Genomic DNA, 27,296 nt, shown 5'->3' on the forward strand with positions numbered 1-27,296 from the left:
CATGACTACCTGGTCTGCTTCCGGATTGCTCTGCCCTGGCCATTGAGTTGGTGTGTCTTCAGAGGGAATGCAGGGTAATTTAGCTTAAAGGGGGTGTGATTAGAAAGGTAAAGAAAGCTCTGGATGTTTTCCGAAGTAGAAAAGAACAGCTTTTTGGACTATCCATGAGTTTGGATAATAGGTTGTTTACACTGTTACTCACCCTGAATCATTCCAGTTGAGTTCCATGGATATGGGAGGATTGACTCTGTTATATTTTTCTTTGAATTTTATGCTTTGGATTGTTGGGTTCTCCCTGCCACCAGCCTCCCCTTCCTGAGATCAAGCAACATTTGCATTAAATTAAAAAACCTGAGTTTCCAAATGGAGTCTGTATAAGAGAAGTGAAACTCAGTGTATAACAGAGGTAGTGACTTTTCAAGATCAAACAGTGTCAGAGGAATTTTGTGTTTAATTTTTAAGTCTGCTTAGGATGTCCTGATGGAGAAGGCGATGGCACCCCACTCCAGTACTCTTTCCTGGAAAATCCCATGGATGGAGAAGCCTGGTGGGCTGCAGTCCATGGGGTCGCTAGGAGTCGGACACGACTGAGCGACTTCACTTTCACTTCTCACTTTCATGCGTTGGAGAAGGAAATGGCAACCCACTCCAGTATTCTTGCCTGGAGAATCCCAGGGATGGGGGAGCCTGGTGGGCTGCCGTCTATGGGGTTGCACAGAGTCGGACACAACTGAAGCAGCAGCAGCACGATGTCCTGATGATGGGAATAAGAACAGAAAAATTTATATGTCAGTTTTTGTATTGGATCCTAGGAAAGGTTTTAATCAGGGAGAGAGAGATGTGGTGTTCAGATTTTGAAGTTGTGCACAGAAAGCTCCTAAAAGTGTCCTAGAGTTTTACTTGTTTCTTTTTTTTTCTTTATTGAGGTATAGTTTATGTCTAATACTCTGTATTAATTTCAGGTGTACAACACCGTGATTTGATATTTGTGTATAATGTGAAATGATCAACTTCAATAAGTCTAGTTAACATCTGTCACTATACATGGCTACAAAAAAAATTTTTTTTCTTGTGAGAATGGCTTTTAAGATCTTTTCTCTTAGCAACTCAAATATGCAGTACAGTATTATTAATTGTAGTCACTATGCTGTATTACTTTTCTTTTAGGAAAAAAGTGATAACTTTATTTCTTGATGTCCTAAAATCAGTGAAAGCTTTCTACTGTCCATACGTATTAAAGGAGGTAGTAAGAATCTCTTTATAGTCTTTATTTAATATTAAATCTTAGATAATTGTGCTCAGTGATATTGAAGATTTGGGAATTCCCGGGCGGTCCAGTGGTTAGGGGGCTTCCCAGGTGGCGCTAGTGGTAAGAACCCACCTGCCAATGCAGGAGACATAAGAGACGTGGGTTCGATCCCTAGGTGGGGAAGTTCCCCTGGAGGATAGCATGACAACCGAATCCAGTGTCCTTACCTGGAGAATCCCATGGACAGGGGAGCCCGATGGGCTGCAGTCCATGGGGTTGAAAAGAGTTGGACACGACTGAAATGAGGAGCACACACAGGCGTCAGTAGTTAGGACCGTGCTTTCACTGCCTGGGGCCCAGGTTCAGTCCCTACTCAGCGAACTTAGATCCTACGAACTGCATGGTGTGGCCAAAAAAAAAAAAAAAAAAAATACTGAAGGTTTCATATGTTGGAGTAACTTTTTAAGTGTTAATTGAACTAGTTTTAATAATAGTACTTCCCTAAATTCAAATATTTCACAGAACCGCACACATACACAAAAACTAAGTGGTAGTGGTAATATTTATATTTAGAATATTTATCAGTTTATTATAATAAGTTATTGTGATCAGCTTCTTTACCATAGGTACACATGTTTAATACTGTTTTAAATGTCTTATTTTTCTTGACTGCAGGTATTGATTAATATGGTCCTTAGGAAAATGCATGAAAAATACTCCATGTTTTTTAAAAAGGATATTTCAAGTTTCCATGTGCCTCTGTTTTGTGGTGTGGTGTAATGATGTTATATACTCCAATTACTATCTACTTAGAGGACTTAAAGACCATTTGTATTTGCTTCCTATTACTTCCGTAATAAACTCTCACAACCTTAGTGGTTTAAAACAACAGAGAGTTATTTTCTTACAGTTTTGGAGGTCAGAAGTGCAAAATAGATGTCTCTGGCCTAAAATCAGTGTCTTTGCAGGGGTGTGATCTTTCTGGAGGTCTTCAGGGAGAATCCTTTTCCTTGCCTCCTCCAGCTTCTAGAGGCTGCCTGTACCCTGGATCAACCCCTTCCTTCAAATTTAAAGCCACTAGAGAAACTCTGTCAAATCTCTGACTCTGACTTTTCCATCTTTTAAGGACCTTTGTGTTACACTGGGCCCACTCAGAGAATCCAGGATAGTCTCTTTATTTTAAGGTCGTCTGTTAGGAACCCTAATCCCATTGGCATCCCTCGTTCTCCTTCCACATGTAACCTGACCTGTTGATGAGTTTCAGTGATTTAGGATGTGGAGGCCGTTATTCTGCCTACCATACCACTTTAACTGCACATATCCAGAACAACATTCAGTTTTCCTACCCTAAACTTAGCCTTCCTCTGATGTTCTGTGTTTTAGTAACTAGCTTCACTATCAGTTGAGCAAATAGATACCTCATAGTTATGTTTGATTCCATCCTTTGTTTACTTCATGTATAATCTGTCATCCGCTTTGTGGGTGTTGCTTCCAAGATAGCTTTCAAAGCACAAAGAAGGACATAGAATACCTTTGATCTCTCTTTTGAACCACTGTGGGAACCTCCTACTACTCTCCCAGTATATGTCTATTTTTCTGCTTTATTGAGGTATGATTGGGTGAAAGTTGTGCAGTTGGTCTTCTGTATATGCACGTTCACATCACAGATTTAACCTAACGCAGATTGAAAATATTTGAAAAATAATTCCAGGAAGTTCTCTAGAGCAAAACTTGAATTTGCAGCTCACAGGCAACTATTTACATAGCATTTACGTTGTATTAGGTATTATAAGTAGTGCAGAGATGACTTAAGTATATGGGAGGATGTGTTTAGGTTATAAGCAACACTATGCCATTTTATTTATTTTTTAAATAAAGGTAAAAAAGGAACCTTTTTTGTCACACCATGAGGCATGTGGAATCTTAGTTCTCTGACCAGAGATCATATCTGTACTCCCTACATTAGAAGAGCAGAGTCTTAACCATTAGACCACCAGGGAAGTCCCTTATGCCATTCTATATAAGGGGCTTGAGCATCTGGATTTTGATATCTTCAGAGGTCTTGAAAGCAATCTCCTTGTTGATACCAAGGGACACCTGCATATATTGAGGTTGTGCAACAGGATTATTTTTAAAGTGTACAACCTTTGGGTATGTTCTCTTGACCTCCTGCAGATGTTTGTCACACTTTATAGCTAGAGTGGTCTTTAAAAAATGCAAATATACCAGTGTTACTTCTCTTCTTCAAAGCTTCGGAGTAAAAATAAGCCTGTGATGTGGCCTCAAGATCATACCACTCATTCCCGATCCTGGGATTCTCTGTGGTCCTCCTCCCAGTTTCCACTCTGCCTCAGGGCCTTTTCATGGACTCCTCTGTCTGCCACGGAGGTCTCCCCTCTCTCTGATCGTTCTTCATCGTTACTTCGTTGGCTCACATTCATTCTTCAGTTTTGATCAGTACCCTTCCTGACGGAAAACCTTCCTTGTGCTCGTCAAGGATTCCAGCTGCGGGTTCACAGACCTCCCTGTAGTTTTTCTTCTGCAATTTTTTTCTTGAAAGGTTTTTTTTTTTTTGAGGTGGATTGTTTTTTAAAGTCTTCATTGAATTTGTTACGACATCGCTTCTGTTGTATGTTTTGGCCTTTTGGCCTCAAAGCGTGTGGGATCCCAGCTCCCCAACCAGCAGCTGAACCTGCACCCCCAGCACTGGAAGGCAAATCTCAACCACCGGACCACCAGGGAAGGCCCTTTCTTCTGCAGTTTTAACTGTAGAGTACTTGGATATCTCCACTCTGAACATAAACATGAGATTCATCATATACACACCACACATGTGTACGCATATGATTTTTCAGTAGCTCTTCTTAGCCCTGCTATATTGAAATTCTCTTCCCTGTGAGGTGAACTATAAAATATTCCTGAATGATGTTTCAATTCATTACAGCTTTCCTTTCTCATTTCTGTGTTTGTCTCAATCTTGTTCTTTTTACACCTTTGGCTTTTTGAATCAGGAATGGGAAGAAATCACTTCTTCCCCCATGAGTTCCACTCTTCCCTAAAGGTGACCCTACGCTGAATTCTCAGTCCCCTTTTGTATTGACTGGGGCTGGATGGATAATAAATGATGGGAGGTGGAGTCAGGGCCGGTCTGGTGTCTCTTAGTAAAATCTTGGAGGAGGGCTTCCCCAGTATCTGGTGCTCCACAGGCTGCTCTCTGAACATGTGCTGTGGTGTGGGCCTTAGCCATAATTTATGATACAAGGATCATTGCCGTGATGCTGTTACATAATTTCTCTTTGTGATTTTAACAAATTACTTATTTAGCTGCACCAGGTCTTGTGGCGTGTGGAATCTAATTCCCTGACCAGGGGTCGAACCTGGGCCCCATGCGCTGGGAGCACCAGGAAATTCTCTTTGTGGTTGTTAATTAATTTCTCTCTCCTCCAGTGAGCAGTGAGGTTTATGGGTATAAGAATCATATCTCTTTTTTCTTCTCGTTTATTTCTCAGAGATGACTTAGTTCATTCCACTTAGTTTAGTACTAAGGGGTATCTGAGGAGGTGGACTTTTCAGTGCTAGAAATGGTCAACGCCTGGGCAAATTGGGGTGAGTTAGTGTATTTCAATGTCTTCTTAGCAGTTACTGACAAAGTAAACATTTTTTTGAGTACAAAAGAGTTTAACAAAGGCTGACATGATGGCGAGAGATAACTGTTTCTGTTTTACTCAGTTAATACAAATTCAGAATAAGTACAACTAGTCATTGTGCAAACTCACCTGTATAATTATTAATTTCCTGCACCTTAGATGTCTAATTTATAGTTGTACTTGGCAAATGTTAATGAGTTACAGAAGCAGAGTATGAAGTGTGAAATTCATTCTACTTAGTGCTGTGTGAACCAGATCAATAATGTGCAATATCTAATAAGACGGGAGTCATGTATTTATATAGCATTGCAGTATTGCAGTTTTTTTTCCTTTGATTTTGAAGAGTGTTTTGTACAGCAAGTAAGGATCAGGTTGTCTGGTCTGTTCCTATTGAGGACCATATGACATAACTCTTTGGGGTAATTTTAAAATCCAGTTTAAAAAAATCAGCTATGATTCTGTATTCCCAATAATTTATTATTATTAACTCTAGTTCATTTAATTATTAAAGCTCTAGGCAGAATAGTCTTCGTTCTTCCAATGTGGCAGGTAATATATTTTCAGAGAGGTGGTCCAGATGGATAGTTCCTATGTATTAGCAAATATACAGTTTTTGTTTGAAAGGTAGGGGTTGGTATGCTACATACAAAATACACAATATTGCTAGCATTCATGTGGATGGTTTTCCTTCAGTTGTTTAGTCGATAAGTCATGTCTGACTCATTGCGACCCTGTGGACTGTAGCCCACCAGGCTCCTCTGTTCATGGGATTTCCCAGGCAAGGGTACTGGAGTGGGTTGCCATGTCCTCATCCAGGGGATCTTCCCGACCCAGGGATTGAAAGCGTGCTTCCTGGGGCTCCTGCATTGGCAGGAGATTCTTTACCCCTGAGCCACCTGGGAAAGCCCATATAGAGGCTTAGAAACATGCAGTTGCATATAAACACGTATATAGCATTTGGAAACTGTGGGTGTGTGTGTTTGCTCAGTTGAGTGTGACTTCAGCAAACAGGGATCAACCAAACGTATGTAACTTATGCCAGGGTCAGGTTTGCCCACGTCTCTGTGGGAGAGACACAGGGATCTGCCAGTTAGCCTGGGTTTAGCTCACAGCTCTGGGTTTTATTTGTGTGTCTTGTGCAAAAGAATGTTACCTCGTTGTCCTAACTAAGCCCTCGTGAATATTGAGTGCCCCATGGCTCGTGGATCGTTTGTGCATCGTGAATATTTAGTGTGCCTTAGATGAGTCCTGCGGATTTAGGGCCTTATGAATATTAGTGCTTCATGAATTTCAGGAATCTTTTGTTCCTTCCACCCCATTGTGTGTTCACACATACATGTTCAATTTACTTTGTCATGTCTCATTACCTCGCACATCTGAAGAGTTTCATCTTTCCATCTATTTTCCTGTGTTGCTGAGCAGAATTTCCTGCCCTATTGGGTAGAATTGAATTTTCTCAGACAATACAGCAGGTGTATGCCGCAGATGTCCAGTTGTAAAGTTTCCTGAGCCTTGTGCCCAGAAGCTTCAGAGAGAAGAAAATGTTTTATTGTTTCTTTTTCTCGTTTATTTTAAAATGTATTTTTATTGAAGTATGTAGTTGAATTATAATGTTGTGTTAATGTCTGCTGTATAGCAAAGCAACTCGGTTATACGTACACATGCACTCTTTTTCATTATGGTTTATCGCAGGATATTGAGTATAATTTCCTTGCTGTACAATAGGACCTTGTTGTTTATTCCCTATACAATAATTTGCATCTGCTAAACCAAAACTCCCAATTCCGTCCTTTGGCCCCCCCCCCCATTCTCTCTTGGAAAAATTATTTTTCATATTCAAAATTTCAGGTCAGTATCATGAAGTTTGTGGATGCAGATGGTAATGCTGTTTGAAACTCCTTACTGTCTTCGGGGTTTTGAACTTGCAATCACTAGTTCTGTTCCTCTGTGTTGTAAACATTTTAATGTAGTTACAATGCAAAGTTCTATAGTATATGGAAATGTCATTTTGTAAGAAAAAGTGTTAGACTAAGATAAATAGGTTTTGGGTGGCTAAGAAGCTCTGTTTCATTCTAAGAGTTAAATCTTCATACAGCTCCTGACTTAAGTAGATCTGGGAGTGTGTTTAAGGTTTAGCAGTAGTAGATAGGATTGTTTGCATTTTCTGTTTTGTGGGAAGTATATCGTTCCTTTTCATCAATAACTAGTCAGGAAGGTACCAAAAGTGGCATCTTCTCTGCCATCTTCAGGGGGGAGTCTCCTGTAGGTTGTTTGAGAAGACATATTTGAACAGACACCTCAGCCATTGCACATATACTACCTAGAAGAGTGGTTGAAAACAATATAAGTGCTTTTCCAAAGTGACTGAAACCAAACGTGGATAAATTGCTGCTGCTGCTGCTGCTAAGTTGCTTCAGTCGTGTCCGACTCTGTGTGACCCCATAGACAGCAGCCCACCAGCCTCCCCCGTCCCTGGGATTCTCCAGGCAAGAACACTGGAGTGGGGTGCCATTTCCTTCTCCAACGCATGAAAGTGAAAACTGAAAGTGAAGTCGCTCAGTCGTGTCCGACTCTTAGCAACCCCATGGACTACAGCCTACCAGGCTCCTCCATCCATGGGATTTTCCAGGCAAGAGTATTGGAGTGGGGTGCCATCACCTTCTCCAGTGGATAAATTGGGGGATCATAAAAATAAACACATATTATAAATATTTTATTATAGCCTTAAAATATAAATATCTACTTATTTTTGTTGTAGGGCCCAAGGCCTTTTCTGAATATGAAGGATTAGAAATGGTCATGATTTTTAGGATTATTTGGCAGACATTTGGGAACAGATACAGCCGACTCTTGGTAAACAAAGGACATGGCTGATGGGGGAGCAGAGATGTCTTGTCAGCCTTGGGAGTTTAGGGTCCTCTTGTGTGCATGTCGCTTCATACTGCAGGAGGGCAGGGAGGGTTTCAGTGATGTGGAGGTTGAGTAGGAGAGCGGCTTCTGTTTTGACACCTTCAGTTCTCTTTTATGTGTAACTTGAATTTCAAGCTGAGCTTCTCTGCTCCAAATCAGTGACAGAGCAGGTAAAGGAAGGCATTTCTCCGATTGGAAGCTCTCCTTTGTGCCATTCTGGAGCCCCCTGGGCTGACTGGGAGCGGCAGCTTGAGCGGTGGTGCGAGTGGACCCAGCCCCAGAGGGTGTGTCCTGCATGGAAGAGCAGATCCCACTCTTAGGCTGCTTTGAATACACAGGAAGAGCTATCATGCCGCTCTGAGTGCTGCACTCGGGGCTGAGCGCTCTGCCTGGAGGAGCACCCCTGGTCGTCGTGACCCTGCAGGGCTGAGCATACACTGGCAGTGCCCTGCCCCAGCCCCTCACCACCCTAGCACCGGGTCGTGCGGCCTGTTGTCTTTGTTTGCCTGGGTCTGATGGTTTTCTTGGAAGCCTGGCCTTTCAGCGCTAGAACCCAATGATGAGTTGGTTACAGGGGTCTGGCCTGTGACTCATGCCTGAGGGCCCTGCAGCCCAAAGACTTTGCTTGGAGCGGAAGCTGCCCTCTAGCAGTGACAGGCTGGAACTGGGGGAGGGTGTGTGTCCACTTCTGAGCCCCTCGAGAGGCAACTCTGAGAGGTCCCCTGCAGAACTGGCCCTGAGGCCAGCAGGGGGTCCCACTCACATACCTGGACCACTGACTCTGCTGTCCTCTTATTTTACCTTCCCTCCTCCATTCCAGCAATCCCTGGGGCCAGTTCTTGCATTAATGACTTTCGCTCAAATACTTGTCACAGAGTCTATTTCTTGGGAGAATCCAATTAAAAAAAAACATAGGACCAAGGACTGTTTTTGCCCCCTTTTCAGATGAGGGAGATTAAGTCATCTTGCTTAGAGTCATCCAGTGGGTGCACTGTTGAACCAGTGATGAGCTTTTCATTACAACATCATGTACGGCTTTTGTTTCCATCCTTGCCTGTTGGCCATTATTTCTAGAGAACGTAGAAGTTTATTTATTCCTGTGAAATTACCAATAAGCAAGCATCAGTCCAGTGGGTGGATGGGTGGTATGCTCTCTTGTCTCTGCTATGCTTGATGTCAGAGAGTTGCACATGGAGCAGAAAGCTCCTCATAGAGGAGTTTGGAGCTGTTTGGACTAAGGAGAAATTCATCTTTCATGCACAGTTTCCCAAACTAGGGAGCTGCTGACTAAGGACGCAGTGCTGATCCTTTGCCCTCGCGATGCTCAGCCTGGCCTTGGCTGGGAGCAGGACTTTGACGTCTCTGACCGGGTTGGATGTAAACGGCCTGCTCGTGCTGAGCAGTTGTGTCTGCTGCTTCTTGGCTCTCGTCCTTGAGCCTTCTATCTATGAAATGACTCATTATAAGGAAGTCTGTTAAAAACAAATCTCTCCCTGTTGTAGAGCATCTCTTAAAACTTCTCTTTAATCGAAGAATTTTGCTTTCAGCTCCAGTTGCTGCCAGGAAACGTCGTGTGCATTGACGAAAGCTGTGATAGTTACGGTACTTGAATTTCTCGCGAAGATGGATGCTTTGGGAAATGAGTTTATTTCCCTCTTATGTGAAAGTGAGAGGCTTGGGAATTATACCCAGACTTGAAACTCCTTTCATGGCAAATCTACAGCCTAACTGAAAGTGTTCCAAGTTTCTCTAATGAAAGTGACTCCCTTCTCTGAGCATTTACGTGTCCTTCCCATTGTTCTCAGTCCCTCGTCATTTTGTCGGTGTCTTAGATTATCCATTGGAAAAAGGCAGCTGCCTGCCGGATGAGCCACGGAAATAAAATGAGTTTACGCAGAAGCAGAGTAGAACCAATGCCCGTGTTGAGGAATCAGTGGGAGATATCTTACTTGAAAAAAGATAGGAATTTTGTGGGGCTTCCCTAGTTCCCTAGTGGTCAAGAACCTGCCTTGCAATGCAGGAGACACAAGCTTGATCCCTGGTCAGGGAACTAAGATCCCACATGCCTTGGAGCAGCTCAGTCCATGTGCCACAACTAGGAAGTCCCTGTGCTGCAAGACTCAAGGAAGATCCTGCCTGCCACAGCCAAGACCTGACTCAGCCAAGTAAACGTTATTTTTTTTTTTTTTTGCTTTTGAGAAACTGACCTTTGACCATGAGTGCTTGCTTTCCTTCTCCCGTCTACTAATCCTTTCTACTGGTGTGCGTCTGTCTGCCTTTGAAGATCTAAACACACACTCCCTGTCCCTGGCTTTGGGAAATACGCTTGAATTCGTCACGTTTGGCTCTGCGTTTCCCAGGTTCACATCTGTTTCACATCCTGTCCTCTGAAGTTGCCACACACACATGTGCTGCTTCACATTGCTTTAGGTGCTGTTGAGTCGTAGGAAGATAAGAAATGCTGTGTGCGTGCCAAGTTGCTTCAGTTGTGTCTGACTGTTTGTGTCCATGGGATTCTCCTGGCAAGAATACTGGAGTGGGTTGCCATGCCCTTCTCCGTGGGATCTTCCCAACCCAGGGATTGAACCCGTGTCTCTTAAGTTTCCTGCATTGGCAAGCGGTTTCTTTACCACTAGCACCACCTGGGAAGCCCTAAGAAAAGCTGGGAAGGTTTAAACCCAGGGTGGGTGGGGCCTGAGGGTCTCTTCCCTGGTGGCTCAGATAGTAAAGTGTCTGCCTACAATGCGGGAAAGCTGGGTTTGATCCCTGGGTCAGGAAGATCCTCTGGAGAAGGAAATGGCAACCCACTCCAGTAATCTTGCCTGGAGGATCCCATGGAAGGAGGACTGTGGTAGGCTATAGTCCAGAGGGTCACAAAAAGTAGGACATGACTGAGCTACTTCACTTTCATTTTCACTTTCTTTTGTCAAGAGACTGAGGAGCAGATTCCTTTTACACCTTGTTGCTGAGTGGAAAGAACAGGAAGGGAAGCTGAACCGGTGGGGAGGTCGTAAGATGCAGCGAGAAGATGGTATTGTTCCCGTGTTCTGAGCGTTAGGCACCTAGAGTTGTCTCTGAAAGGCTGATGTGTCCTCAGGGGTTGAGCTGTGTGCTCTTTAACCCCGCGGACACTCAGCTTGTCCAAACACAAGCCCTCCTGGTGGACCATGGTGTGCATGAATTGCTCGGAGTTGTTTCTTGCTCCTGGTTCTGTTTCTAGGCTCCGCCACCAATTTTCCTAGGTGCTCACCGCATATAAACTAGCACTTAGCAGTGTTTCTCAGGAGGAGGAGGTGGTGATTGCTTTTCTAAAATACATAGAGTGTGTTTCCCAGAATATGACAGACCTTTGTCTCTCTTCATACCTTTTACAGTGTTATCAATGCATTTGTGTGGTACACTCAATTTCTCCTTCCTAGAATGAAAGTTTCCACAGAAAACTTTGTGAGAGGAAAAATATCCTCTAATAAATATCTTATTCATTTTATGAATTGGCTTTCTCCAGACACAGTCCTTTCTTCAGGTGTCATGATGAGAAATACATGCAGTATTCCACGTATGGCTGACTCCTAGTTTTGGGTTAAAATCGGGATAATATTCTTTGCCATCTCTCTTGTCATTGTTCATTTTTCTTCTTTGGGAGGAGGATGGTAGTGGATAAAGTAGGGAGCAGTTAGATTTTGAGTCCCTATCTTTAGAGAATAGTCTGCTGTTGATTTTCTTCCAAACTGTAAGTCCTTCAAATGATTTTAAACAATGCTTCTAAATTTTCTTTTGCTTATCTGTTCTCTTCCTTTTCCATCATCTCCACCTTGATGAGGGACGGACACAGTAGCAGATCAATATGGACTGCCTGCCCAAGGAGCATTCGTTTAAAAATATATGAGACTAGTTTCCCTCCATCTCAGAGGCAGGACAGTGGTGAGTCCAGGAGACCTTTTTTCAGATGGGAATTTCTTCATGCACTGTAGCCACTTGAGTGTCTTCCAGACATCTTACTTGAGCCAATGAGATTACAATTGCCTTTTGCAAAATCTAGTAGAATAGGGGTGGAAGGGAACACCTGTGTGTCTTGTTTTGTGATTCCTTACATTTTGGGACTTAATTTGGGCCAAGATTGCTTGCGAATTACTTTAAGATACATCCATAGAAGCTCAAGATGTTCTTTCTTCAATGCTAGAGGTGAACTCTCTGCTCTTCCCTTGACCCTCATTGTCTCTGCTTGTGAGTGTGAGGGGGAGTTTCTCGGGGGTGTGAGCAGCAGCACTATTTTGAGAAGTTGACCCGCAGCCCTTGCAGCTATGACAGGCATGTAACATAGCACCTCATTTTTGAAATTCATTTCGTTGGCTCCTGACTGCATTCGTGAAGTGCTTATTTGGAAGTGCCGCAGCCGTAATGTTCTGTTTATAGCCACTGAGTAGGTACAATTAAGCTGACTGCCTTGTACAGGGGGAGAGTCTACATGGAATCAGGGCCAGGCCGTGGGAAAGTGGAGGCTGTCTCTTCCTCACAGTAGTGGGAGGAGCTTGGCACGACTTACTTGAAGGTGAGCATCCTGCCTTGGGTAGATTTTGTACTGTTTTGCACGTTTAACTTCAACCTTCCTTTTTTTCTTTTTTTTTTTTAAATTGAAGTATAGTTGATTTACAATGTTGTATTCGTTTCAGGTATACAGCCAAGTGATTCACTTTTACTTACATCTTTTCTTTTTTAGATTCTTTTCTCGTTTAGGTTTTTACAGATTATTGAGTAGAGCTCCCTATGATATACAGTAGGTTCTGATTAGTTATCTATTATATATATATAGTAGTGTGTATATGTCAGTCCCAATCTCCCAATTTATCCATCCCTCCTCTTGATTTTGTTAATCTTAAAATAGCCTTTGGAAATCCAGAGTTGACTGGGTTTAGTTAGATAGATGAGTAAATACAAATTCATAAAGTCCTTATTTTCTTAAGGGAGATAAGTAAAAAATGATTCGATTTATGATAAAAACTCTTAAGTGGTTTACCTTTATGGATACGTGCGTCTATACTTTTTGGGGGTCATTTTCAGAGTACTGCATTTTCTGTATCCCAAGAAAAATTGGGAAATGAAAACAGTTTACAACACTACAAAATAATGTAGTAATCGTATTCTTTTGTGGCATACACATTTTGATCTTTTAATGAGTGTCCCTAGTTTTTGTGTGTATGTTTAATGAATACTGGGGCTTCTCTGGTGGCTCAGACCCTAAAGAATCTGCCTGCAGTGCAGAAGACCCAGGTTCAATCCCTGGATAGGGAAGATCCCTTAGAGAAGGAAATGGCTACCCACTCCAGTATTCTTGCCTGGAGAATTCCATGGGCAGAGGAGCCTGCCCCGCTATAGTCCATGAGGTTGCAAAGAGTCAGACGTGACCTAGTGACTAACACTTTTCACTTAAAGAGTATTTAACTTAATAGTTGTAATCATATTTCACATACAGTTTTGTGATCCATTTAAAAATCATGCTTATTAATTTTTTTACTGAATAGTTTATTGTAATCACTTTTTCCTGACTGCTTCATCTTTTGCAAATCATCAAAACCATCTTTTCATATAACTTTAAAAAAATTGAATAAGTGCCTATGTCTAAATTTTCTTAATTCTCCTCTTGCTTTCTCCATGCTTTTTGATTATTTTAAATGTTACTAAAGTGAACTCATTTGTGCTGATAGTTTTTCCTCTTTATTTCCTGTTTTGGATTGTATTCTTAGGACCTGGTCTCCCAGAAATAGAATTACAGTTATTCTTTGTGTAAACCCAGTTATTTTCCAAGATGATTACATGAATTTATACTTACTGTGCAAGCACTATATCCTTATTGGTGCTTGTGGTATTTCTGAATTTTGTCGTAATTGTAACATAGTTTTATAAATTAAAAGACCTTTACTTGAGACAAAATCTTTATAAATTCTCAGGGAAGATACACCATTTAAAAAGAGGATGGGTTCAGGTATTGTATCTGACCTCTTATGTAATCAAGAGTTTATTTTCACACCATTCTGAAATTCACCTGAACAGATTTAGCAAAATCAGAAAGATAATCTAGAGAATTTTACACTTTGTTTCGGGAGAGGTGCTTTTTAACTATGAACACCCAGAGCTTGACAGAGCCTCGCTGGAAAAGCTTGAGTATTTTGAGACTGGTGAATAATCAAAGCCTGAGACATTTAGTTCCTTGAACTTGAACTTGAGAAAAATGACTTTAAACTCTCCAAAGTAAATAGAGTACAAAAGCTCCTGAGAAGATAGAACTGCTTAAGAAAATGAATACATCTAGACCCATGATGCTATTACAGAAGATTCATTTTAATTGAGATAGAATGTGATCCTTAACCGAAGTTACAATTCTGGGAAGAAGTATAAAGCTATGGGTTAGAATATGACCACCATGTTTGCATTATAAATATACATACATATTTTAGGAAAGGAAATAGAGGTAATGACATCGGTTATAACTTTTATCCAAGGCCAAAGACTATTACCTGAAAATTACTCCTCAAGCATTGTTTGAGATGAAAACCACATTTAAAGGTGGTTTCCTGCCTACTGATGAAAAATGAATTCAATGTTAACCAACCAAGGCCTTTAAATGGAACAAATTATAATCAGATGTTAGATTTCGATCAGTTTTAACAAAAACAAATGATTCTTTTCAGAGATGAGAATTGATGGCTTAGCCCTCAAAGAGTTTAATCTTTTTTCAAACCCAGTGTTTTGGGAGGAGGGGATCGGCTTAATTTCCTAAAAGCACGCTGGTGATTTATCGGCAGCAAAGTGCTGAGTTTAAGAAATAAGAGCTCCTTTAAATGTTTTCCTAGGCGTTCGGAACGAGGATGCTGGGATCTGTAGTAACTTGATGATACACAGCCACGTTTTACAGAAGGTGGAGGTGTGCAGCTGGCTGTGGCAGCAGGACCTGTGGGGGCTGTAGGTCAGATCCTTTCTGAATGACTACCTTTGCTGTCTTGCTTTGGCATTTCTGAGCTCATTCATAAACCTGTAGATCATAACCTGGTCCTCTTGAGTGTGGGGAAACGGCCTCTAGGCCTCTGGACATGTGCTGATTATTATTAGCTCTAGAGATCTCTTCTAATGAGATGCAATGTGAGGCAGTGTTCATTCAACAGACCTTGAGTAGAGCAGGTTTAGAAAGGGCTGGAAGCAGTTTTAATAATAAAAGTTAAGTCTTTGACCACTTCTACCATCTGTTAGTGAGTTCTGAAAATTTCTCTGGGCCATAAAGAATTATGATGAACATTCAGAGCATTGGGATGGCCTCAGTGCCAAGAGTAACTGAGGCTGTCAGATTTAAACCCTTTACCTGCCTCAGAATAATTGTATTTCTGTGTAGTCCTGGGGTTCAGGTGAAAAGTGCAGTAGATGGTCATGGACAACTGAGCTAGGATGATAGAAAACCAGTTTGACTGATAGTTTGGAAAGGAAAGCACTGGCGTCACCACATAATTTTGGCAATGTCACAGTGCTTGAGACTTAACTGTATGTGAGAATTATCCAGCATGTTTATAAAAATGTGTATTCCTAGGGTACCGCAGTGATTAAGATTCTGTGGGATCGGAGGGCAATTTTTTTCATGAGCACTCTTTTCCTCCAGTATGTCTTCCAAGTTGCTGTAACTACAGTCCCCTGGAACCTGAGAAAGCCCTGGTCCAGTTTTTTTTTTTTTTTTTTTTTTTGGCTTCAGTAGATCTCCCTTCTTTGTGCCAGTGGGAGCATCCAGTGAAACAAGATAAATTTTGTGATGCAGTTAAATGTATTGACCACATAAAAGATTATGGAAAGGCCATGTGAATTCCTTGTCCATGTGATAGTTCACTGGGCTTCTCCGGTGGCTCAGATGGTAAAGAATCTGCCTGGAACAGGTTGATTCTGTGGAGAAAGTGAAAGTGTAGAGAGGGTACATTGCCAGAGCTGGAGTTCTCCTTGCAGTGAGGATTGCAGTCTTGCATAATAGTTGTTAGGAGTGGCAGGTCAACAACATTCTGTTGGTACAAGTTCTAAAGTCATAGAAGAGTGGACAGCTAGACACTCATTTAGCACTGCATTTAGTGCCTAAGTGCAGTGGTATGGAGCATCACCAATACTGCTGTATGTGGAGTTTTTCTCAATGACCTTCAGATATGTTCAGATCTGTCTGTTTTGTGCAAAGGCTTGTCTTCTCTTTGGACTGCCGCAGGTGTCATCTGTACCACTGCCTTTCCACTGTCTCACCTTTTTCTGTTTGTCTTCCCATTGGATTCTGTACTGCCAAGAAGACTTAAAAGCAAAAGGGCTCCTCAAGTCTGTTGCCCCATAAGTCATTCCCTTAATGCCACTGTTGTCCCCGAAATTCTTAGTGTGGTGCCGCCGATTCCCACTGTGGGGAGGTGGGACAATAGAACCCCACGCCTTGCTTCTAGTTATTATTAGTTTTTGGCCATGCTGTGCAGCATGTGAGATCTTAGTTCCCCGACCAGGGATTGAATCCCTACCATTGGAAGTGCAGAGTCCTAACCACTGGACTCCTAGAGAAGCCCAGAGGTTCTATTTTAAGTGCTCTGAGGCACATAAAAGGGAAACTGAAGCTATTGAGAAACAGGCATGGGCATCTACCACGTTTTCTCTGCCCAGATTTCACTTTCCACAACTCCCCTTGTGAGATGTGTCTCAGTCCTTTCCCATGTTAAACAGGCAGTTCAAAAGCTCCCTGCTACATCCATACTTTGAATTCCTGTAATCTATGACTCCTAAATAATGTCCAACCTTTTAGAGTACTCTTGTCATTTTAAATTACTGACCTCAAAGAACTTACAGGTAAGGTGTAGGTTCTTTGAGGTCAGAGTTGCAGGTTACCATTTTTAAAATTCTTATGGAGTGTGTATTTACATTTTTGAAGGTGAAAATAGAGCCTTTGGGAGACTAAGTCACTTGGAGTTACAGTCAATGGCAAACCTGGAGGTGAACCCAGTTTTCTCTGACTCCATAATTTTGATCTCTCTGTATATTCCTCAGGTGCTAAATAACTATTGTCTAAATGAATCAATAAATGAGTCTTCCAGAGTTAAAATGAATTGAAGAAGTCCTGGTGAAAGGAAGCACATCTTTATACCCTTCCACCCATGTGTCCATTTCGGAGGGGAGAACAGCAAATAGATCACCCGCAGATTTTTGCAGATAACCTGAACTTTAACATGCCTGAAACACATTTGGTTCTGATTTAAAACCAGTTGGCGTGCTCATTGCCATGTTACTACAAACAAAAGAAATATAAACTTCATTCATGGAATAACCATCTACATAAACTCTTAAATAGATTTGGGTTGGGCCAAAGCTGGGCATTAAGGAAATGGTTATTAATGTTACATATTTTATTCAAACTACTCTAATTCCTTACCCCTCCCACCACCTCCACCAACACCAGGTAGCCTTTTGCTTTTTCCTTTAAAATGTTCCTAGGGGGTTAAGACAGATACAGCTTGGATTTCAAGCTGCTGAGGACTCCTCCTGTTTGGAAGTATTCATTGTTTTTGGTCCTTCAGACATGTCACTGTGATCTCTGCTTGAATCTTTTTAATCCTCTGTGGGTAGTAGCAGAGTTATTATCCACTGTAGGAGCATTGTGACATGGAAATGGGATATGAACCACAGTGTAATGTAGAATTTTCTAATGACATGAAAAATAAAACAAGTGCAGTAAATTTTAATATTGTTTCCTTTAACCCAATGTATAAATATGGTACACTTTCAACATATAATCAGTTAATGAGGTTTTTGCTTTCTTTTGCATTGTCTTTGAAATCCAGTGTGTTTTTAATTCTTTCAGCACATCTGGGTTCAGACGAGCCACATTTCAAGCACTCCGTAGCCATAGCACAGCTCTGTGGCAGAGTCCTTGTGAGCTGTATAAAGGCCATGAACATCCTTTAGTGTCTGATAAAGCTAGAAGAGTGTTGCTTAAAAAAAATATTGTGTAAATACTCAAGTCATCAAATAGTGTTTGTGACCACAGGCCAAACTAAATGATGCTTCAGAGATTGCTTATGTAAGAAGGAATAGGGTGTGAATGAAAGACATTTGACAAGACCAAAGTTTTTGTTAATCAACTGGACTCAGAGTCCATTGATGTATGTTAGGGTCATCAGCCCTCAAGGAAGTCTTCATTGTCAGGCCAATAAATTTGAAGTCTGAATAAACTCTTAGCCAAGTTTCTTGAAGAGTTCAAGTGTGTTTGAAGCAATGAATAATATAATGTAAATGTTGGTGAATATTTGTTTTCTTATGTTTGACGGCAACAGATACTTTCTGAAACTAGAGCCCGTAGATGAGAGAACACTGGCCTATGTCCGAGACTCCTAGACTGCCCTGCGTGTGGCAGGGCCTCCACTGTCTTAGGTTGTCCTCGGCTCTAAAATATTGACAGAGCTTTATTGCCCTGAGAGATTGAATGTGAAAAAAACGTTCCCTGAAGTCTGAATGTTGAGATGTGTAGTCTGCAAAGGACTTAATTGTTTGAGCTAGCAGGTATTAACTTGAAAGAAGCATCAGTGGCCCACCATTAATAGAAGAGATAGAAGGACTTCTCACCCCCATCATAATATTTGGCATCCCTGTTAGTTCTGTTGAAACTTCGGTGGGAAATGAAAAAAAACAGCCTCAATGGATGTCTTGGATTTTTGGTGTAGGTATCATTCAGGTAATGGCCTGCGCTCTTAGCCCAGTTATCATAGATTATCCATTTCTTTTCTTTAAAACCCTTAGCCATTGAACCCTTTTAGAATGTGGTAAATCTAAATATAACATAAATATAACAGGTATTATCTGTTTTAGCTCATATTTCATTTGATGTGCCCTTTCAATAAAAAACGGCCTTCCTTTTCTTCTAGTTACCTTCCATCACCAAAAATGGCCTTCTTTTGAAGTATAACTTATATATAAAATGAGAAACATAGTAAGTAAGGTCTCCCCTGGTTCGTGCATTTTAGAGAGCATCTCTTTCTGTCTTTTGTTTAGCTGTTATATTTGGATGTGACTCAGAGGTTTTCCAAATATTGGATTGTTTAAGTGTTTTCAGTTGTGAAGTTGTGAACTCTAGGCATTGTTTAAACTTTTTTACTCAGAATCAGTTGCAGATAAATCAGTATTTCAGTCTAGAAAGTGCTAGGTTAATTAAGGCCTGTGATGTTCAGTGCCAGGCGTGGTTTTGTGGGCTGTTAACTGTCCTATTACATTAGTCTGTTAGTCATTGTCTCCTTAGGTAGCTTATGTGCACATTGGACTTAGATGTTTATCAGCTTCTGTTATACATGTTGGGCTGGAAATGTGGCCCCAGTGATGGTAAAATCTTGGTTCTCTCTAAAAGGGTTCAAATGACTGTTAACCTGATTTTTCCCCCCTAATTGAAGGCTATTGAAACCTATTTATTCAAGCTATTTAAAGGCATTCTGAAAAATGCAAAGAAGGAAGTGATAAATAACCCAATAATTCAACCACTCAGATACCGCTTGTTCATATTTTGATGTTTATCTTTTTTTCCTTTCCCTCTAGCATATACATTATATGTGTGTGCATACATGTATACTTAAGTATAGAATTGACCATGTTGTATGTCTTGTTTTGTAATCCCAGTCCCCTTAAACAATTTATTGCATTTTTGAACATGGGAATTTTTCTAAACTACAATAATGAAACAGTACCTTAAGGATAAATCCGAAGCTGAAGAAACCATTCTTAAATACCCAGCCACTCTTAAGATAAAATTTATTTTAATTTTTGGCTGTTTCTTGAATTTTTTTGGTAGGCCTACATGATTTTTTTGTTTTTTTCAGGGTGAGTGAATTTGATTTGCTCTCAGTGGACTTAGGAAGCAGGTAAGGGGTTTTAGGAAAGATGAGGTCTGAACATCCTTCCACTTAACTATGATATACTACCTTCAAATGACACTACTTACTGCTGGAGTTTAAACTGGGAGATGTTCTTTAGTTGGCTGGAGTATTTGAGCGACTTTGATTGAGAACTGAAGAAACTTTAAAAATTGACTTAATGTCTGCTGTTACTTCAGTCAGTTGTCAGAGCTCTGCATGCCAGTCTAGACTGTTAGATATGGTTGTTGAACATAAAAAGTTCTCTGAAGACTTCCTTGGTTGTCCATTGGCCAAGACTCTGCACTCCCAATGCGTGGGGCCTGGATTCAATCCCTGGTCAGGGAAGCAGAATCCTACATGCAGCGGCTTAAGATCCTGTGTGCTGCAACTCAGACCTGGCACAGCCAAGCACACAAATAAAAAAGCATTTTTAAAAGATTCCCATTGGACAAAGGTTTAGTTCTTACTGAAAGAGAACTTTAAAAGGTTCTCTAAAAGGTTCTTTTAAAACTCCCTTTTAAAAGGGAGTATACAGAAACTTCATCTTGGACATCTGTTGCTGATTCCTCTTTCAGCAGAATCAGCCAAATAGGGAAGTTTTCTGAAAACAGTAATATCCGAATAAAATATATGGTATAGTTCTTTCAGCATATGGATTATATAGACACAGTAAGTGAATGTTTTAAAAATTGTTAGTAAAATATTTTTGCAAGAGAATCAGACTAGCTAAACAGTTATAGTTGTCTTTCAGGTGAACTTGAAATGCAGCAGCCTTCTTAGTTGCAAATCTGCTACAGCTGGGGAATACAGGGGGGCGGGAATGTCCTGAATCTTAACAGATTTAAAGAATTATTTCTCAGTTATTTTTTTGTAATTTGAATTTGGTCTTTTCTTGCTCAGATTCCACAAGGGTGAAAAAAACCATTACTTTATTCCATACTGTATTTCAAATATGAAATACATGACCCTTGGCCCTTATGTTTTTAGATTTGGCTGTATAAAGCATCAGATGTTATGGAAAAGCATTTCAGAATGAAAAGGGTATTTGAATAAGTTTCCATATGCCCTGCGAAGAATTGAAAATCGAGCCCTCACCTTTAATTCGGTAATTAACTAGACTTTCCCTGTAGTTTGGGGGATTGTAATAGTTTACACCTGTCTCAACTTTTGCTGTTTTTATTGGCTGTGGCTTTTGCCATCCCATATTTCTTACGAAGCAAAGATATGAAATAAAATAGGCCAAAGCATTGGAGAAATTATAATAAACATAAAAAATGAATTGTTCAGCTTAAAATGTGAAATGCTCTACCTGCACAATCCATGAAGCCATGTTTCAGTAGTAGTGAAGTGATTTATTCCTGGAATTATATGTCATGAAAATAAAGACAATTGCTTTCATTGGCAGGAAGATTCCAAAGATTTTTTTAACTATCAAATGATTAACTTTTGGAACATCAGGCAGGCAGAAATTGTTTTGTAAGGACAGTTAGAAAAAGCCTGCTAAATCATTACGTATGTTTTCATGTTGCTGTGAATGAAAAAGATGAGGCTGTATCAGTGTATAAGAATGTGAGGCTTGATAGAACTGTTGTACCACAGAATATAGTCAGACTTTTCAAAGGTCACAGAGCTCCATGACATCAAGTCTGGGTTGGCTCATTTCACAGGGCGATGTTTTCCCCTCGAAAAAATCATTGCGTTAAGATATTATCATACCTCCTATTTTTTCTTGCAACCTAGCTCTCAAGTGGTCTGCCTGGAAGAACCCTTTAATTTTGAGTCCAACAGTAGCTACCTAGTCCTAGTGTTAAGAGTAAAATGACTAGCTTTTTAGTGCATTGTCCAGAATAAGAGTAGCTAAGATTTCTAATAAGTTTAATTTGGATGGAGTGGTGACTGTGAAAAGAGCTCTGGGACCCTTGTCCCTAGAACTGAGTTTTAGTTTTGTCTTGGACCTCACTCATCGGGTGCTTTGACTATATGAGTCAAGGTTGTAAGCTGAATGAAGGCAGGGCCTGGCCTATGTTGAGTCACCAGCATGAGACTCATGTACTTGTGGAGTGAAAGAGTGAACTTTCTTTCTATAGAAAGAACATCTTATATACCTAAAAATACTCCACAAACCTCCGTCTTCTCAATCTCTCAGTTTATTCAAGAGGAGTTGTTATTTTAATGCTGAGGAGTTTAGAGTATGGAATTCTCAAATTTGAGCACAGAAGGATCGGGAGGGGAGAGAATACTTGGGGGAAATGTTGTTCTCCCTTGATTGACTTCTCTGGTCTTGGCAGCTTTGCTTGTGTGGAGTCAGTGAAAGTGCAGGAGACCCAGCAACCTGGGGGTGAGGTAAGGATGCTCCCAGCAGAGGGCCGATGACTGGGACTCACCTTGGTTTGTTCCAGAGACCGTGACCACCCACGAGTCCAACCAGAGGCTTGTCCCAGGTCCTTGTGGGCTTAGGAAGTGGACTGTCGTAGGACTTAGGGGAAATTCAGGCTCAGATTTGGAGTTTCTTGTACATAAACATTCTGGAATGAAAAAAGCCAGAGATTTTTGATGGCACCAATTGTGCGATTTCCAGCTGCCCCTTAGATCATAAGGTTGTTAAAGGTGCAGGTTTCTGGTTAAATTTTAGATGTTTTCCTGGTGGGAGCGTAATTATAATTTGTGTGTAACTAAGGAAATTCCACCCCTCCCCCTGCCCCGGCTTTTAATTCATCTAGGGATTGAAAGGCTGGTCTGTGAAGTCTGTTTAGCTGGACTTGGCATGAAGGGGCATTTCAAGGTTGTGACATAATGCGTTTGTCATGAGCAAAGTAAGTATCTTAAAGGAAGTTTCTGGTTTCTGTAATAAAACATCATTGTATCATGAAATTTAAACCGATGAATTTTAAGTTGCGAAGGAGTCTTCTGTGGGTGAAAGCTTTTATCTGCCCTGCTTGATAGGCTTTTGAATATACCTTTGATTGTAAAATTTCTTTTTGAAAGAAGAGTTCCCTTGATGTTTTTCTAATTTTTTTCTAATCTTTGTGGCCTGGTATGCAGTTTTCATTGCCACACAGTTGTATCATGGAGCAGGAGTGACTTTAAACTATTTTTAGCTGTAGAGATAAAGCCAGCCCAAGAGGTAGCTGAGTTGAAGTGTCCCCAGGGCATTTGTGTCATTAAGTTTGGGTGCCGATCTTTTATGTTTCTGGCCCTCTGGCTAGGACCAACCATGTTCACCTTCTTTTCTCTCTCTTATTTTTTGTTCAAAATTGCTTCTTTATGTTCTTTCAAGAATTCACTATTGGTATATTCCCTAGTTAGCGTGAAAAAAATCATAATTTGTAGAGTTAACTGTAAAAAATTTGTGTCACTTCCCTGCTGGTCCAGTGGTTAATACTGCCCACTTTCAGTACAAGGGTTGCAGTTAGGTCCCTGGTCAGGGAACTAAGGCCCCACATGCCACAAGGTGCAGCCAGAATATAAAATCTGTGGAAATGTGTGATTCAGATGCTCACATCAGTGTCTGCGCTCAGTTTGTCCTGTTGATGATGTGTTTGTGCAAAAAGTGAAGTTAAGATGGCATTGAAATTACGTATTTGTTTCCTTTTCTGCTGTAACAGATAAACTTATTATCTTATAGTGCCAGTGGTCAGAAGTCAGAAATGTGTTTTATTTGGGCTATCCTAAGGTATTGTCAGGGCTGCACTTCCTCCAAAGACCCTAGAGGAAAATCCAGATCCTTCCTTTCCCAACTTCTAGAGGGCGCCTGTATTGCTTGGCTTGTGGCCCCTCCTCCACATTCAAAGCCAGCAGTATAGCATCTCTGTAAGTTTCTCTGCTCTGACTCCCTCCTTTGCAATCAATGCCCTTCTCTCCTTCTGATTCTGTTGTCACATTGCCTTCTTGGACTCTGACCTTCCTTCTCCCTTCTTAAAAGGGCTCCTTGTGATTACAGTGGGTCCACCTGCCTAATTCAGGATATACTTCCCATCTCAAGGTCTTAATTTAATCACACCCACAAAATCCCTTTAGCATATATAAGGTGACTTATTCACAGTCCAGGGATGAGAACATGACATCTTTGAGGGACTATTTAGCCGCCACATATTAGAATACAGTTTTAAATTTATTATTTCTTTTTAGCTCTTGTTTTATACATTTCCCAAACTCTCTTTGAAAATCACAGAAACGTGTACTCTGTGCTCTGCTTTTTAGATGAAAACATGTCAATAAAAATACACAGTTTTACAAAATAGTAGAAGATATCTTACATTTAACTGTGAAATTAAAGTTGGTGACAAAAGAATTTAGACTTTACTACTGTTTTTCTGGGGCAGAGAGGATTTCTTTGAATTTTGAATTCTCTACTTAATGGACTGATTGGCCACAATTCTTGAGTTTTCAGGAACTTTAGCGAGTGTACTTGTTACACACACACACAGACATACAGGCGTGCACACACACACACACACACACACATATACAGGTAGGGTCCCTTGATGGTATTGCCCATTAGGTGTTTGGGGTACCAGTCTTCTAGATTTCAACTTAGAAGTTCTTGCTCCAGCTCATTTCTCTGTCCTGGCCAGGGGGTGGCTTTTTCTGTTAACCACTGTTTCACCTCTGCCTGAATCCGAGACCTAGTGTTTACATTCTGAAAGATGTGATTTGAGGCTGTTGCAAGCAAGATGCCATTAGGTCTTTGTTCTCCTCTCTCTGAAGGTTAAAAAGAAAACGTGCACAGGACCTTAAAACTTTTGCACATATAAAACTGGGCTTGTCCTTTATTTGTAGGCTACCATTTAGACACACAAAAAAATGTTCAAATACAATGACCTTTAAATTAATCTCGGGTGAAATTTTGTCTGGGACCTTGACCATGACTTTGTAGTTCTCTTGTTCTTTTGTCTCTCTGTTTGTAAATGTGCATAAAGGAGTGAATTAAAGTCATGTATGATGCCAGCTGAAATCCAAGTAGATTGTATAATCAGTGCAAAGCATAAACCTGAAATAGCTCCGAGGAGGCCTTGTCAGATGAGCCATCGCTTGAAAAGGCAGTCTCTTGCTTGGAACTGATTCCAGACAGGAAGTACTCACAGCAGTACAGATGATTCTATTGGTAGTTGCATTTGTTCATATGTGTAGCTCCTTAACTATGAAAAAAAAAACCAACAAGATTACTTTCATCTGTGTGTGAAAATAGAGGCTTGTGAGGGTTTTAGACAGAAAACAGAGTGCGAAGGTATCTACAGATGTCTGATTGATAGGACTAGTGTTTTATTTTCCATTTCATATCACAGATGAGTCCTGTGAACAGGCACTCAGCTTGGGGAGAGCGAGGCTGGCATCTTGTTTACCTCTGTGTTCTTGTGCCTGATACTTGAGAGTGTTTTGAATACATAGGTTGGAAAACGAAACTATTTTAAACGTATACATTTTTATTTACAGCTGCTGCCGAAGGAAAAGGCAAAAGTGGGGAAGACTTTTTTCAGAAGGTAAGTGACTTTTTACTCCTGTCTTGGTGATAATTAAAGAGGAATGTACCTGTCTCAGTAGCTGCATCGGAAGCCCCTGAAAGCTCCCCCTTCTCTGTGAAGGGGACTAGGTTTATAGCTGAAGATGCTCGGGGCAAGAAAAGGGTGGTGGGCTGTTTGGGATAGAATCCTTCAAAGGCAGCTCCCTCTGGGCAAACTTGACGAAGCCTTGGAGGCGAGGACTGCCTCATCTGCTGCCGGATTATCTTCCTTACCTGTTCTCTTTGCCTGTTTCCTCCCTCCTTAAACACATACCTGACCTAGGGAGCTGGAGAGGAGTCTTTCTTTTTTTTTTTTTTTAAATTATTTTTTAATAGAAGATAATTGCATTGCAGAATTTTGTTGTTTTCTGTCAAACCTCAACATGAATCAGCCATAGGTATACATATATCCCCTCCCTCTTGAACCTCCGTCCCATCTCCCTCCCCAGCCCACCCCACCCCATCCCACCCCTCTAGGTTGATGCAGAGCCCCTGTTTGAGTTTCCTGAGACATCCAGCAGATTCCCATTGCCTGTCTATTTTACATATGGTAGCTATCTATTTTACATATGGTAATGTAAGTCTCCATGTTACTCTCTTCATACATCGCACCCTCTCCTCCCCTCTCCCCAGGTCAGAGGCTTCATTTCTGGTAAGCGTGACCATGGGTAGGGTGATAAAATTGACAGAAGATGCTTACTGGACCTCTCTGCTCACGACTGGTAGCCTGGTCTATTATATCCCTGGCGGCCCTCTGTAAGTTCTGACCTTCAGTGAAGTCAGCCTGGCCAGTCATAAAGGGAAACAGGAGTAAAACTGATGGCAAGTGATTTGAGATACTGTCGAGAGCAGTTGATTGCTTCTGGTTAGCTCTGTTTTAAAGTAAGTGTTTTATGTAAGGGAAGATGTCTGTCTTTGCCAAGAAGTTAACTCAAGTTCCCATCCTTCTTTCTTTTGAGTTCATTTGAGTTTATTCTGTTCATTTGAGTTTATTATGTTGATATTTGTGTTTGTTGTTGGTATCCAGAAAGCATGTATGTAGGAACAGATACGCAGTTTCTCTTAGAGTGACACCCAGTAGCAACTATGGATGTGGTTAAATATCGCTGTGGTAGGTCATCAAGCTTTTGGAAAATACCTGTGTGACCAGATGTGGCTTTTACAAGTAAGCTTCTTTATTCTCTTGCTCTCTGTGTGATCTGATCTTTTTTTTTGTTAAGTTAATTATTCATCTGCATTTTCTTTCAAGGATATTAAAAGTGAATATTTTCAGAGCTGATACTGGTCTTGCCCTTTCTTCATTCTGAAAATATTTGTTTACCACCTGCTGTGGGCAACACACTGGAAAGACCAAATGAGCAAGGCATAGTCCCCGCCCTAAAGGAATTAGTCTGGTGTTTGATTATATAGCTGCCTAAATAGCAGGGGAGTCTGGGCCAGAGAGGATTAAGCTCTTGACTGGGACTTGAGGAGATTAAAAAGGACTTCTTGAGATCTTTCGAAAAGTGGAAATTAGCCAAGTAGAGGGATAGGCTTGGGTGGGTAGAAAGAGCATGCTGAGTGAAGAAACAGAATGGAGAAAAGCTCCGATGTGGAGAAATTCATGCGGCCTTCACATTTCAAAGCATCGTCTGAGAGGCCCATAGTGCAGGTGAGGTTTACTGTCCTATATAATGAAGTACCTTCTTTGTATGGGGGTGGGGGTGCATTCCTAAAGGGATTTAATTAAAAATTTGCTGTCCTGGCCAAATAGAATATGCCAGACCACAGTTTTCCATCCCTGCTTTTTAGGCCCCTGCTGTTGAAATTTGTATGCTAGGTCTGAAGCCCCCTCGCTTGGCATTATCTGACATTGGTTCGTGTACAGCTTGTACTCAATGCGTGGGCAATTCAGAATCTCTGCTTTTGGCTGGGGTAGGCTTGCCACAAGGCAAAGAAAAGAGAAGACAAATAGAAATCACAGAGTTGCCTTGGTTTGTCTGTGATGGTACAAATAGATGCAATCTATGGAAGGATTTTTTTTTTTTTAGTTCTTTAACTTGTGAAGAGATGTAAAAAACAGACTGTTCAGCTTGATATGACTCACATTTTAAAAACGGAAT

General features: G+C 41.0%; 1 protein-coding gene across 14 annotated transcripts in view; it reads left to right on the forward strand.

Moving 5' to 3' along the window:
* Positions 1–27,296, forward strand: part of BICC1 (BicC family RNA binding protein 1) — a 397,066-nt gene that overhangs the window by 122,091 nt on the left and 247,679 nt on the right. For 11 of the 14 annotated variants that reach the window (XM_060406437.1, XM_060406436.1, XM_060406439.1 and 8 more), the window contains one exon: positions 25,128–25,174. In XM_060406437.1, coding sequence (XP_060262420.1) covers positions 25,128–25,174 — 47 coding nt within the window. Of the gene's footprint in view, positions 1–24,735; positions 24,922–25,127; positions 25,175–26,738; positions 26,846–27,296 lie in introns of those variants that run through there. The other 3 variants (XM_060406438.1, XM_060406440.1, XM_060406445.1) reach the window with 2 other exon arrangements.

This window comes from Ovis aries, chromosome 25, assembly GCF_016772045.2.
Source record: "Ovis aries strain OAR_USU_Benz2616 breed Rambouillet chromosome 25, ARS-UI_Ramb_v3.0, whole genome shotgun sequence".
NCBI lineage: Eukaryota > Metazoa > Chordata > Mammalia > Artiodactyla > Bovidae > Ovis > Ovis aries.